Raw genomic sequence first — 12,191 nt, 5'->3', positions numbered from 1 at the left:
CCTCCTGGAACTTTTGGCCGACCCAACGAGTATATTCAAACAAAATACTTAAAATACTCTGTCCTATGTTCCCAGATCCTTTTAGTAGTTGCCTTTTAAATTCACATGCTAAATGAAGCCGAACAGACAAATGGTAACGGCGTACAAACTGAAAATATCCCTTTCAAACACCCGAGGCCAGTTGTTCGAAAGCTGATTTTAAAACACTAATCCCCGATTAAATACTAACCAAGGGTTTACTCTCGACCACTCAAAGAATTTTTAGAAGCAAATTTTAAGCTAGTGGTAAAGAAAAGTCTAAGTCAAAACTGAGGAACAAACTGAATCTTTTTGAAGAATCGTTATTGATTCGGATCAAAGTTCACCTTAACCAGGATTAACTTAATCGGGCTTTGAACGACTGGGCTCCGATAGACAATCGTGGAATACAAAAAACGACGGTTAAAGTATTTTTCTTAAATATTCTCCCTGGCGTTTGTGCTGTACTAAAATAAGGGTGCTGCATTCTCAGCTGCCAGTTTAAATCTAAACCACTTCTAAGCTAGCAATTAATTAAGCTGGATCCCAGTTAACTTTTACTTATCACATGTATTTGCGGGTTTTAATTGTATCAATGATGCTCGTGTCATTAGCCGAACAGTGTCTAGGACGGCATCCAAAGATTTCGGAAGAACTTTTAACATATCTTACAAGACTTAACAAACACTGCTTATCATCCTCTGATGATGCTCCGAGCCATCTTCGCTTTAGTATTTTATTCTCCAGGCATCAGCTACACAGCTATTGACAAATCATGGAAGTAAAATTCACCCTTCTGATTTGGGAAAAGATTAGCCATCTCATTGTAGTAATAATAGGCCATTTCCGAGTTGTTTTGAACCTCATTACTAAAGCCAGGCTAAGTGCAAAGCTTTTCATATGAAAATTAGTTTTGTTTGCATGTGAACGAAAACTTATCATTCATAAGAAAAACTTTGCACTTAGCCTCGCTTTCATAATGAGGTTTAATTTAGTCAGTTAGTCAGTTATCAGCTCTCTGCAGCTGACAGTGAATATTTCGGCAGATTCTCAGCCATCAGTTGTGAAGACCCTCTTTGCGGCATTCGTTTTCGCAAATTTGATTTTACTAACATTTAACGAAGCGCGACATTAACGGAAATATAGCCCACGCGAAACCATTGATACTTTTTTTACCCTAAATAATTCAACTCTGACGCAAAAAATTGCCCAACATTTGTCATCATTGTTTTCTTGCATTACGCCTTGAAGGACAATTCTAAAATTTCGCTTACTCTGAGTCAAAGCAAATACAGAAAACTTTAAAGAAATGATATGGGGAAAAAAGATTCTGTCTTGAAATTTTTGGCTTCCATTTCTTCTGCCTGTCTGAGTGTTTTCAACTGTTTGACTAAAACTCAGGCCCCAGTTGTTCAAAGGCCGGATAACTTTATCCAGTGGATAAGTCACTATCTGACAGTTTCAATCTGTGCAAAGATTTCAGTATTTCATCGTGTACAAGCGAATATGCACACCCTAACCACAGTCTAGTTTAGGAGTGTAGAAAACCTTGGACAACATTTAACATGAAGTATATTTTAGACCCCGAATAGTGCCTTATCCAGCGGATAAAGTTATCCGGCCTTTGAACAACTGCACGGGGCCAGAACGTCACTGGAAAAAGAATTAATTGTTTTGTGGCTGCTAATGTCCGGAACTGTATATTCCTGTGCTGTACTGTAGCGGAAAGTTCGAAAAGCTGTGTTAATTACCTTAAAATTAGAGGTGGCTTCACAGGCGTTAAGTAGATGTTTACGTCTTTCAAGTAAAATATAAATCGAAGAAAGGAAACGTTTACATCTCAGTTCAAGCTGTGTTTTCCAGGGAGTTTACATATAAAGTAGACAGACTGTCCTTTGATCAGGTGAGAGAGATTTCTTTTTATACTCGGCAGAAATAGATCAGTTGGACAAGCAGAAGTTCAACTATATAACTGAGTCAGAACATATTTTCACCACTTTGGCAAAATAGTGGAATTGTCGTTTAAGAGAGTGATTGTTTGGATTTAAGATCATTCAGTTTCGGTCCAGAGAAAAATGGAAACTAGCAAACGTTTCGTACAACCAAAACAACTTTTTTGTGTAGGCGAGTCATTTTGTTTGCTCTTTTGTTTTTGATGGTAGATCCCGTTATTTCTTTTCAACCAGTCAGGTTCAGTTCTTGATTTTTCACAGGATTTTGCGAGCACCTTTTTGCAGCGTTAGAAACATTGCCAGTACTGCGATGAACTGCTCAGTAGCTTTTATTTGAATGGTCACACATCGGGATTTCATCCACAGACTCAAAAGTTAGAAACACCTTGTACAGCATAATAAACAGCACCATAGGAAAGTACAGCTCAGTAGCTTTCATTTGAATGGTCACACTTTAGGATTTCATACACAGCCTCAAAAGTTAGAATCACCTTGTACAGCATAATAAACAGCACCACAGGAAAGTACTGCTCAGTAGCTTTCATTTGAATGGTCACACTTTAGGATTTCATACACAGACTCAAAAGTTAGAATCACCTAGTACAGAAAAATAAACAGCACCACAGAAAAGTAATGCTTGGTAGCTTTCATTTGAATGGTCACACTTTGTATTCCACCCACTTATTCAAAAGTTAAGAGCAACTTGTACAGCATAATAGTAACACATAAACGCTGATCACTGGAAGCATTGATCGGTATTGTAAATTTCGTGGAAAAGTTACATTTTAGTATTTAATCGGCTTTCGAACAGGATGGCCTTTTGAGGGCAATTTGCGCACTTTCGCCACAAATTCACATGCGTCAAATCTGTGGAAGTAATCCCTCAAACCAAACTGACAGTCAATTTCAGAGAGACACCTCTGCCACGTTTTAGAAAAGGTACATAAGAACTAAAAAGTTGTGGTTTTTTTTTTTACTTGCAGCGCAGAATGAGTTCACAGCTGACCATTTATTTACTCCTGGGATTGTTGAATCCGTGGCTGACTCCTTGTTTAACGATGTCTTCTCTACCGAGAGAGGATGAATTCTATATTGAAAGCTGTGAGAACATCATAAAACCACGCCCGCCCACTTCCTGTCCACCTTTGGATCCCTACAGAAGCATAACGGGCCAATGTAACAACGTAGACAACCAAACTTTAGGCGCAGCAACGACTCCATTTAGAAGATTGTTGCCACAAGTGGTGAGATTTCTTTGTTTTGTCTGTTTGTTTGTTTGTTTGTTTGTTGACCTACCATGGAACAGGTTCTTAACAGTGCATAAATTTGTAGGCACTTTGATGGAGTGCCTCGGCTTTGAAGCTTCCACCTTTTAAAACAAATGTTTGTGCTCAAGAAATGCACGTGCAAATTGTACTCCTAATGACCGCGCCCAATCTGCGACATGTAACTACGTCTAGCTGGAATGTAAAACGGAGTCTCCGTAGATGATGATGATGATGATGATGATGACGATGATGGTGATTATTATTATTATTATTATTATTATTATTATTATTATTATTATTATTATCGTTATTATTTATCAAGGCCATGACTGTCTTATATCTAGGTAGGACACTTTTGTCGCTTCTCCGCTACAATTCTAGCTATGGTATTCTGGACACCCTGTTACTCCGAGTTATGCTATTCCAAGTAAATGAAGTTTCAAAATAATTTCCATATTCGACATGACCTAGAGTACTTAAACACTACAGCTGTCCGAGTTGTTCAAAGCACGATTAAGCGCATCCTGGGTTAGCTTGAACTTTGATTACAAGTTAATTACTAACCAACAATGATACTTCCAAAAGAGTTTTGTCTCTCACTTTTTTTCTCATAAGGTTAAAATTAGCTTTTTCAAAACCATTTTAACGAGTGAGATGAAAACCTCGTTTAACTTTTAACCAGGAATTAGCGTTAATCGGCTTTCGGCGCCCAGGAAAGAAAGATCTTAAATTAGCGATTAGATAAGGCGCAAGTTAGAAAATTTAAAAATTAACTAAATGGCTTTGAGTTGCTTGGCACAACAGTTCGTCTACAGTGGTTGTTATTCTGTGTTGATTTTAAAATGTAAATAGTTGTTAGTTTTATTGAAAGATTTGTATGATTTATATTATAGGTGTAAGTTTAGTTATTAAGTTATATGCTATTGTGGTGCGCTTTTGAATATTGTATAGAAAAGGCGCAATATAAGTAATAAATTATTATTATTATTATTATTATTATTATTATTATTACAACAGGAGTTTTTTTTAAGGTCAAGGATACCGCACAAAGACACCAAATTCTTCATACTAACATATCCAGTGATGGTTTATGCAAACCTCGTTTGTGTATTTCATCGAAAATTTAAGGTTTCTCTGCACCTCTGCCAACAAATGTTTTTAAACTTTGCGGTGGGGGTCACTGATCTAGCTTTTAACCGCCCAACTAAAGCTAAATTAGGAGTATTTTTAACAACTTAACGTGTTTCAGGTACTTGTTGCCAGAGCCATCACTGCTAGTGTAACTTATTATGTCAACAAAATTGTTATAAATTGTTTGTCAATGATTAGGCATTGTTTGAACTGATAAAAAGTGATAGCATTAATCCGTCGAATTATAAGTGATGGAAAGTACTGGAAACCTGTCAACTGTTCTTAATCCGGGAACTTAACAATATTCTAAAGCAAAAAAATTATTTTGTTTTATTTAATAGGATATTAATGTTTTGGATCTCCCAAGCGCGAGGCGTGTCAGCAGAGAACTCTTCCCTCAAAGTAATGATTTGCAAAACCCTTATAAACAGTCGCCAGCATCCATAAACCACACAAGCATGGCGACAGTCTTTGGCCAGTTCTTCACCCACGATATCACATTGACGATGCACAAAGATGGTTCCACTTCATCCTGTATCGAGTGCTTTAGCGCTGGCACTGAGTGCTATGGGATCCCGGTCAACTCAACAGACTATGATTTTATCGAGAGGAATATCCATTGCATTCCAATGAAGCGCGCCACAAGGTGCCAAAAAGGTTCCGATGAAGAACAGATCAACATTGCTACAACTTACATAGATGCGTCTCACATTTATGGCAACAATGACGATGAATTGAGTAGGGTCCGTGGTAACCCTCCGGAACCTAATGGACTGCTTCTTACGACACATTTCAGTGACGCAGGCTTGAAGCCTCTTCTGCCTCCCACTCTACCAAAAATGTTTTGCCGATCAAAGCGTGGGACCAGCCCTTGCTTTTATACAGGAGACTTTAGGAGAAACAACGTTACCCCAGGTAATAATATTGGTCGCCAGGCCCTTAAACAAAAAAGGTGGTAGGACGGTGCCTACTTATACTAAAGTATTTTTGCCCGGTTTATGACTATGTGGTAAAGGTAGATTTTGAAGGGCTATTGAAATCCAAAAAGAAACTTGGGGGTAACCGCGCATTTTTAGAGATAAATAAAAACAATTATTCTTAAAAGCAGTAAAATACAAAGCAACTTATGGCGTTTTTTTTTTTCAAACTGAAGCTTTGTTATCTCTGAAAAATGCTTTGTTACTCCCAATTTCCTTTTTGGATACCGAAAGCACTTGCTAAGTTCTGCTTTCTACGCATAGTTTTAACTGCGCAGAATGTATGCGCAGTAACAAAAGTAGGTACTGTCCTTGATATTGGGGTCTTTACGCAACCACGACGGCAAAGCCAACGAAAACGTCACTTGAAAATACAAGTTCGTGCTACTTGTACTATTTTGCGCTTATTCCAATTCGTTCAACCTCTAGAATGTGGCCGAACTATCCAATAACAGAACAGGTGGGAACGGTCTTCAAGTTAGCACAGCGAATAAAAATTTACTGTCATGTGCTCACGCTCTCCATACAACCTTGATTTTGGGCATTTCACGTTGTTGTTTGGCCGAAGATGGCGACGAAATGTATCAAAATTTGTAATGCACGTGCACAGCATTGTTTAGCTCATTAAGCCTTTTTTGTTGTTGACGTTTTCGTTGCCGTCGGCGTCATGTTTGCGTAAAGTCCCTATTAAACGCGATCAAACGTCTGTGTGTGTGTCAAATTAACCATTTAGTGAATCGCTTTTCCGGATGTCCTGCATTTAAAGACACGAAACGCTTACCAATCTTCACAAAATAACTTATAAGTTTTTGATCAACCGCTTAATGATTTGTTAACCTCCCAAACTCACAAAAACATATAATCCGTAAAACCTTATCGCCAACGGATTTTTATTATCTTTTAAATTTTTTGTTCACTTAAAAATTTTACGGGACACCGGGTTGTTTCCCTGGTTTACGTTGATTTTTTATGCGGGAAATTTTCGCGGCTGGCGACTGGAATTGGAGTCTTTGAGAAGGCTCTCCATTTGACGCGATAAACACTTTATACAACAGCTACAGTATAAACTGCCATCAAAGACCCCAAACAACAACAACGTACCATAGGATCCCTACAACAATGGTGGTATTTAAGGAGCCCATGATCTGTTATTGTAAACTAATAATAATAATAATAATAATTTACTATAGTAAACTGTAGTGAGCTCTCATTTTTGTATGTTTGTCTTCGGTTTTACTTGTTTTCCTTGTTTATTTGCAAGTTGTAAAGTGGCAAGGCAAGTTAATTTAACTAAAAGTATTTGCATAAGAAAAGGGTGGGTCTTTATGTGGGCAGTAGAGATGATATAACTGTACTGAACGGTACAATGAATGACGTGCCGCTAGCACTAATGACACAAATGATGAATCAGAGAATTAGTACTAACGGCGCAACATTCATAAGTTGTGGCCTTCACATCCACGTTGCCGCAATTACCACCAATATCACTCACGATCTTGCATCCGTCTTGGCCTCGTAGTTCAGCCGGTAGTGCAAAGTTTGATCAAAATCGGAGGTCGTAGGTCCGATTTTTCCTTTGCTTCGAGTGGTCTACTTATACTAAAAAGTAACGCTCATTTGGGGACTCATAGATTCACTTCTGAAGCATTTTACGTGGCAAGTGCAGAGTTAATTCTCTGATGCATCATTTGGTACTGAAGGAAGAGCACTCGCCTTTCACTGTTTACCTGGGTTTGATACTGACTCACTGCCATTTGTCAGATGTGGGTCGAGTTTGTTGTTGGGTCCCATTCTTTGGTTCCTATACTTGCTCCGAATCTTATTCTCCAGGTTTACAGATTTTCAAGAAGGTCCAAAAAATACCAAAGGTGCGAAGTTCATTTTTGGGAACACTCTCTAGATCGAATTGGAATCTGGAAAGTTGGTTTTTGAAGAGAGGGGAAAACCAGGGAGAGAAAACTCTCGGAGCAAGGACGAGAACTAAAAACAAACTCAATCCGGGCCACATTGGAGGCGAGTGCTCTCATCGCTGTGCCATCACTACTCTCTATCTCAAACGCTTACAAATTCTGTTTGTCCTTCTCGTTTCAGCTTTAAATGTGCTTCATCTTATTTGGGTGAGAGAACACAACAGGATTGCTTTGAAGCTGAAAGGAATAAATGTAAACTGGGGGTCAGACAAATTATTCTTTGAAACGAGGAAAATACTTGGCGCTATGATGCAGCATGTCACCTACAACGAGTACCTTCCAGTGATCTTGAGTCCAGCACTGGTATGATTATCTTACAACTAGCAATAATCGTAGATTAGAGAGTGCGTTCGATGTCACCAAACAAACCTAGGCCAATCTCGATCCCAGGCTCTCTCTCTCTCTCTCTCTCTCTCTCTCTATTTCTTTGTGATGTCATCCACCCCTACAAAGAAATCTGCAGGGGATGCCAGATGTGCGTCCCAAGATCCGTCGACCTATCCACGACAAGACCCATAAAATCCCGACTAAAATCCGTATTAGGAAGCGTTCTTCCTACGTCGAACGAAATAATTATAGAAAAATTGCACGAGAATCGGGTGCTGATGTTTCGAGCGTTAGCCCATCTGTCAAAGCGAAGGCTTCGTCATTACAATACCAAAAACAAAGTGAAAAAAAGATTTGGAAACTTGAGATGGTTGATACAATTACTGCTAGATAAATGATATACCTTATTATATGAAATTAACGCTTGTGTTAATTAAGGTATTGGAAATTAACGCGAATTGAAGGAAAAATTACTTCCCCATAAGGGTAATTAACGCGAAAGAGGTCCTAAAATTTCAAAATGACGGAAATTAACGCGAATTACAGAAAGAAACAGAATTTGCTGAGACAACAAGGAACAACTCTATTTTAACCTTACCAAGTGTAAAGATCCGAAATGCAAACAATGTTCGTGGAATTGTCCCTAAACGTAGGGGTTAAGAGGAGGAATCTGGCCACTTCGAGTGTTCTTCACAGTGTCCATGATACCGATGGATCTCCACCCTGTTAAACAAGGCTTTTTCCTTTTTGAGTATATTGAGCATTTGGTGTGAAAATAATGGAAATTAAGGCGCCACTTATCATTTAATTAATGACGCGGAAATTAACTTTAACAAAACTAACGCGACTCAAAGTTCGCGTTAATTTCTTGAAGCGTTTATTTCCTGTAATAAGGCACAAATCAAATAATCTTGAACGGATAGACGGAAGCTGATCAATGACTCTTTCTAATAACTGGCTTTCTTTGCTTAACAGCTTGAAGAGTATGGTCTGTTGCTTCGCCCAAAGGGATATTTTCACAATGACTACTGTAAGACTGTCGATCTATCCATAACGAACAGTTTCGCGACGGCCGCATTAAGGTACGGCCACAGCACTGTGGGCAACTTCTACGAACGCACTGGAGCGAATCCTTTAGATGTGGCAGATTTTCATAACCCGGAACCTTTGTATGAAGAAGGTGGCATTGACGGCCTTTTAGGCGGGATGCTTAAACAGCCTGCTAAAGAAATTGATAGGTAAATATGTTTTTCAGTTTTTGACAAAGGATTACTAGGCACCAAGGAGGATTGCTTATTCAAGCTTCAGAAACGGAGGGGGGAGGGGAGGGAAGGTGTGTATTTTTCTTTTTCGAATCCGTAGTATAGGGCGCGCAAAAAATTCGCAGGCAAAACGCAATCCCCTCCCTCCCCTATCCTAACACTGGCCTAATTTCACCATTTCTAAAAAGTGACACTTAATTAATGAGTTATGTATCACAAAGAGTCACTGAAGAGTATGTGTATTTAAATTCAATAATTTTGCTTTCACTGACTAAGCTAGTTGTGTCGAGAAAAACCACGTGTGATCTTTCGCCGGTGGACATCTGTTCTTCAGAGTTTTTGACTATATTTTATTTCTTTTTTAGTAAAGATAAAACGCAACAAGGAGACTTCATAAATGAATTTGTACATGTCCAAAATTTTTCAAACTTAATGCAATTAATTTTTAAAACAATGTTTTGTAAAATTGGTTAACCATTTTCGCGTTTTTAAAAGGTTCTTCTCCCACTCTGTGAGTCTGAAAATGAAGCCGGCACCTGGACAGATTACTGATCTTGTTGCCATAAACATCCAGCGAGGAAGAGATCATGGCCTTCCCCCGTATGTCGATTTTAAAAGGCATTTCAAACAAAATCCTACAATCCCATGGAATTTGCAACGGAAGCTTAGACAGCTGTATGGTGAAATGAACAGAGTTGATTTATATGTTGGCGGACTCCTGGAAAACGTCGAAGAAGGCGCACACATGGGACCTACGTTCTCCCGTATTTTGGCTGAGGGTTTCAAGTAAGTCAATTTGTTGTTGTTGAGTTTCAGTGAAACAGAGTATGTAGTTAACACTTAACTTGCCACACAGATGTTCTGTTTTGACAAGAGCTCAAGACCCGGAGCCTCTATCTCTCATACGAGGCCTTAGAGTCAATCCTTTCCTGAGTCGATTTATTTTAGAGCGGGTCTCAGGAGGCCTTTAGAGCGCCCATAGTTCAAATATCCAATCAAAGAAGAGCAATGACAATTAAATTGTCTTACGTCAAACCTTTTCCTGGTCATGGGCTCCTGGTTTTGATGACGAAGGCTGTGTCACACATTTTAAAGACTTAAAGGGTACGTGGCTATTACATCTCCTACATTAAATCGCGACACATAAAAGAATTCGAATGCCGGCCATTTCTAGACTTGCCGGCGGTTAAACGATAGAATAGAACTCAGCTGGAGCTGTGGTTCTTGTTAAAAAATAAACATTGATACTAACCCCAAATTTCTGTAACTGTAAATTAATTTCAGGAATTTAAGGATTGGTGACCGCTTCTGGTACGAAAATGATAAAACTTTAACTGGATTTAACATCCAACAACTGGACGAGATAAGAAAGACCTCTCTGGCAAAGATCATCTGTGAAAACAGCGACACAATATCGCAGATCCAGCCGAAAGTGATGCTAAAGGAGAACATTTGGGATAACAGGAAAACAGACTGCCAAAATATTCCAGATTTGGATTTCTCTAAATGGAAAGATACGGTAGCCTCTCACAGTACTTCTCAATAGCTTTCATGATTTCATCCACAGGCTCAAAAGTTTCATTTCAATGGTCACAGGGTAAGAGACAGCACCATAGCAACGTATTGCTCACTAGCCGTTCATTTGAACGTTCACCCTTCAGTATTCCATCCAAAGGCAGAAAATCTAGAACCACCTTAATTGTACGGCATAATAAAAAGCACCACAGGAAAGTACTGCTCAGTAGCTTTCATTTCAATCAGGTTGCACTTTAGGATTTCATCCACAGACTCAAAAGCTATGACCACCTTGTACAGCATAATAAACAGCACCACAGGAAAGTACTGCTCGTAGCTTTCGGTCACACTTAAGGATTTCATTATTATATTCATGCACTGTTTCTGGTCGCAGTTTCCGTTTACAACTCTTTACTTCATTTTTAGCAACCTGTTATGCCTCCTGTCAACCCCCTGCCAGCCAATAGCAACCCAGAGAGCAGGTTGGAAGAGCTTCTTGATGGCGGTATTATGGCCAGCGATGTTTACAAGGTAAGTTTTATTAACTACGGATTTTGGGAGCAGAGATGGCGCAGTGATGAGAGCACTCAACTCCCACCAATGCGGCCCAGGTTGAATTCCCCGGGCGGGACTCGCGTCATATGTGGGTTGAGTTTGTTGTTGGTTATCGTCCTTGCTCCAAGAGGTTTTTCTCCGTGTACTCCAATTTTCCTTACGCTCAAAAACCAACATTTACAAATTCCAATTCGATCTGGGGATTGTCTCCAAGTAGTGATCTGCGCTAAAACATCGATTCTTCTTTAAAAATGAAGTATATTTGGTCATTAGCTGTCTTAGCTATGCTACCAGATTTTCTCGTATATCTTTTTGAATTGGTCAAATCCTTGCTAAATTTCTCTTTTCTAATTACCTTGTCGCTCATGAAATGCATACAAAGAAAATAGCTTCAGTCAGTATCCAAAGACCGCAATCTTCGGTCATCCTGTATAAAATAATTATCGTCTTACAGACCTTACCTTGATGTATGACGCTATTTTACCAGGCAAACTAGCACAAACATTTCGATAAAAATCGCCCAAATTTGACTGAGAGATAAAGCCCGCCAAGGAACGCTTTCTAGCATAGCCTCTACCAGAGTCTCTCATATTTCCGTGTCCGAAAATTAAATTATTTGCCCAATGTTCCTGATGAGAGATTCGAGTACTATTTGTTTCGAAAGCTAACTTTGAAATCGTGATGATTTGTTGGTTGAGCATTAAGTTTGCACTATGAAATTTACTGTGTAAAATTAGGGCTCGTTCATGTAGAGTACATGAAGTAGTTATCTGATGTTGTGTTCATTTCTTGCAGGAAGCCATTCCGAACTTTGCTAAGGCCATGAAGAGTGAAGCTTCGCCATAGTTTACTGCGAGTCTCTTGCGCTGAAAAAATGATTTTTAGGCACGTTAAGAAGCCGTGTTTTTCATTAAAGCAATGGTTGCCTCGCAACCAGCCTCGTGCCCAGGTCCTCTCTCCTCCTCCCTCTGAAGAGAGAAGACCCTGGAACGAAGCTGAGCAAGCAGGGCTTTTAGTTTGCTTGAGTTTTATTGACGGCGCTGTATGCACACATTTGGATGGTTTTAGTTCATGAGCCCTTCACATATTTCTTATCACTGTTCTTATAGCTGTCACTGTGTGTTTGAGTGAAATAAAACCTTTTTTAATCATGTATCTGTACTCACTCACTTATTCCTCCGCTGAATAGCATTAATAGCTGTGGTCAGAGTTTAGA

At 39.2% G+C, this 12,191-nt stretch overlaps 1 protein-coding gene across 1 annotated transcript; it reads left to right on the top strand.

Moving 5' to 3' along the window:
- Positions 1 to 2,886: 2,886 nt before the first annotated feature.
- LOC146487079 (salivary peroxidase/catechol oxidase-like) lies at positions 2,887 to 11,914 on the top strand. Its single transcript, XM_085089718.1, has 8 exons — positions 2,887 to 3,214; positions 4,711 to 5,284; positions 7,438 to 7,619; positions 8,619 to 8,881; positions 9,401 to 9,691; positions 10,190 to 10,424; positions 10,847 to 10,951; positions 11,771 to 11,914. Exons 1-8 carry the CDS (start codon positions 2,960 to 2,962, stop codon positions 11,819 to 11,821), a joined length of 1,956 nt encoding a protein of 651 aa, XP_084945844.1. The 5' UTR covers positions 2,887 to 2,959; the 3' UTR covers positions 11,822 to 11,914.
- Positions 11,915 to 12,191: the final 277 nt, after the last annotated feature.

This window comes from Pavona decussata, unplaced genomic scaffold (genome assembly GCF_977016875.1).
Source record: "Pavona decussata unplaced genomic scaffold, jaPavDecu1.1 SCAFFOLD_19, whole genome shotgun sequence".
Lineage (NCBI taxonomy): Eukaryota > Metazoa > Cnidaria > Anthozoa > Scleractinia > Agariciidae > Pavona > Pavona decussata.
This window is presented reverse-complemented; position numbering and strand designations above follow the sequence as displayed.

Coding starts and splice junctions, on each gene's coding strand:
- LOC146487079 (XM_085089718.1), top strand. CDS start 2,960: ATGAGTTCACAGCTGACCATTTATTTACTCCTGGGATTGTTGAATCCG. Junction 7,620..8,618: donor TGATCTTGAGTCCAGCACTG/GTATGATTATCT, acceptor TTTGCTTAACAG/CTTGAAGAGTATGGTCTGTT. Junction 10,425..10,846: donor TCTCTAAATGGAAAGATACG/GTAGCCTCTCAC, acceptor CTTCATTTTTAG/CAACCTGTTATGCCTCCTGT.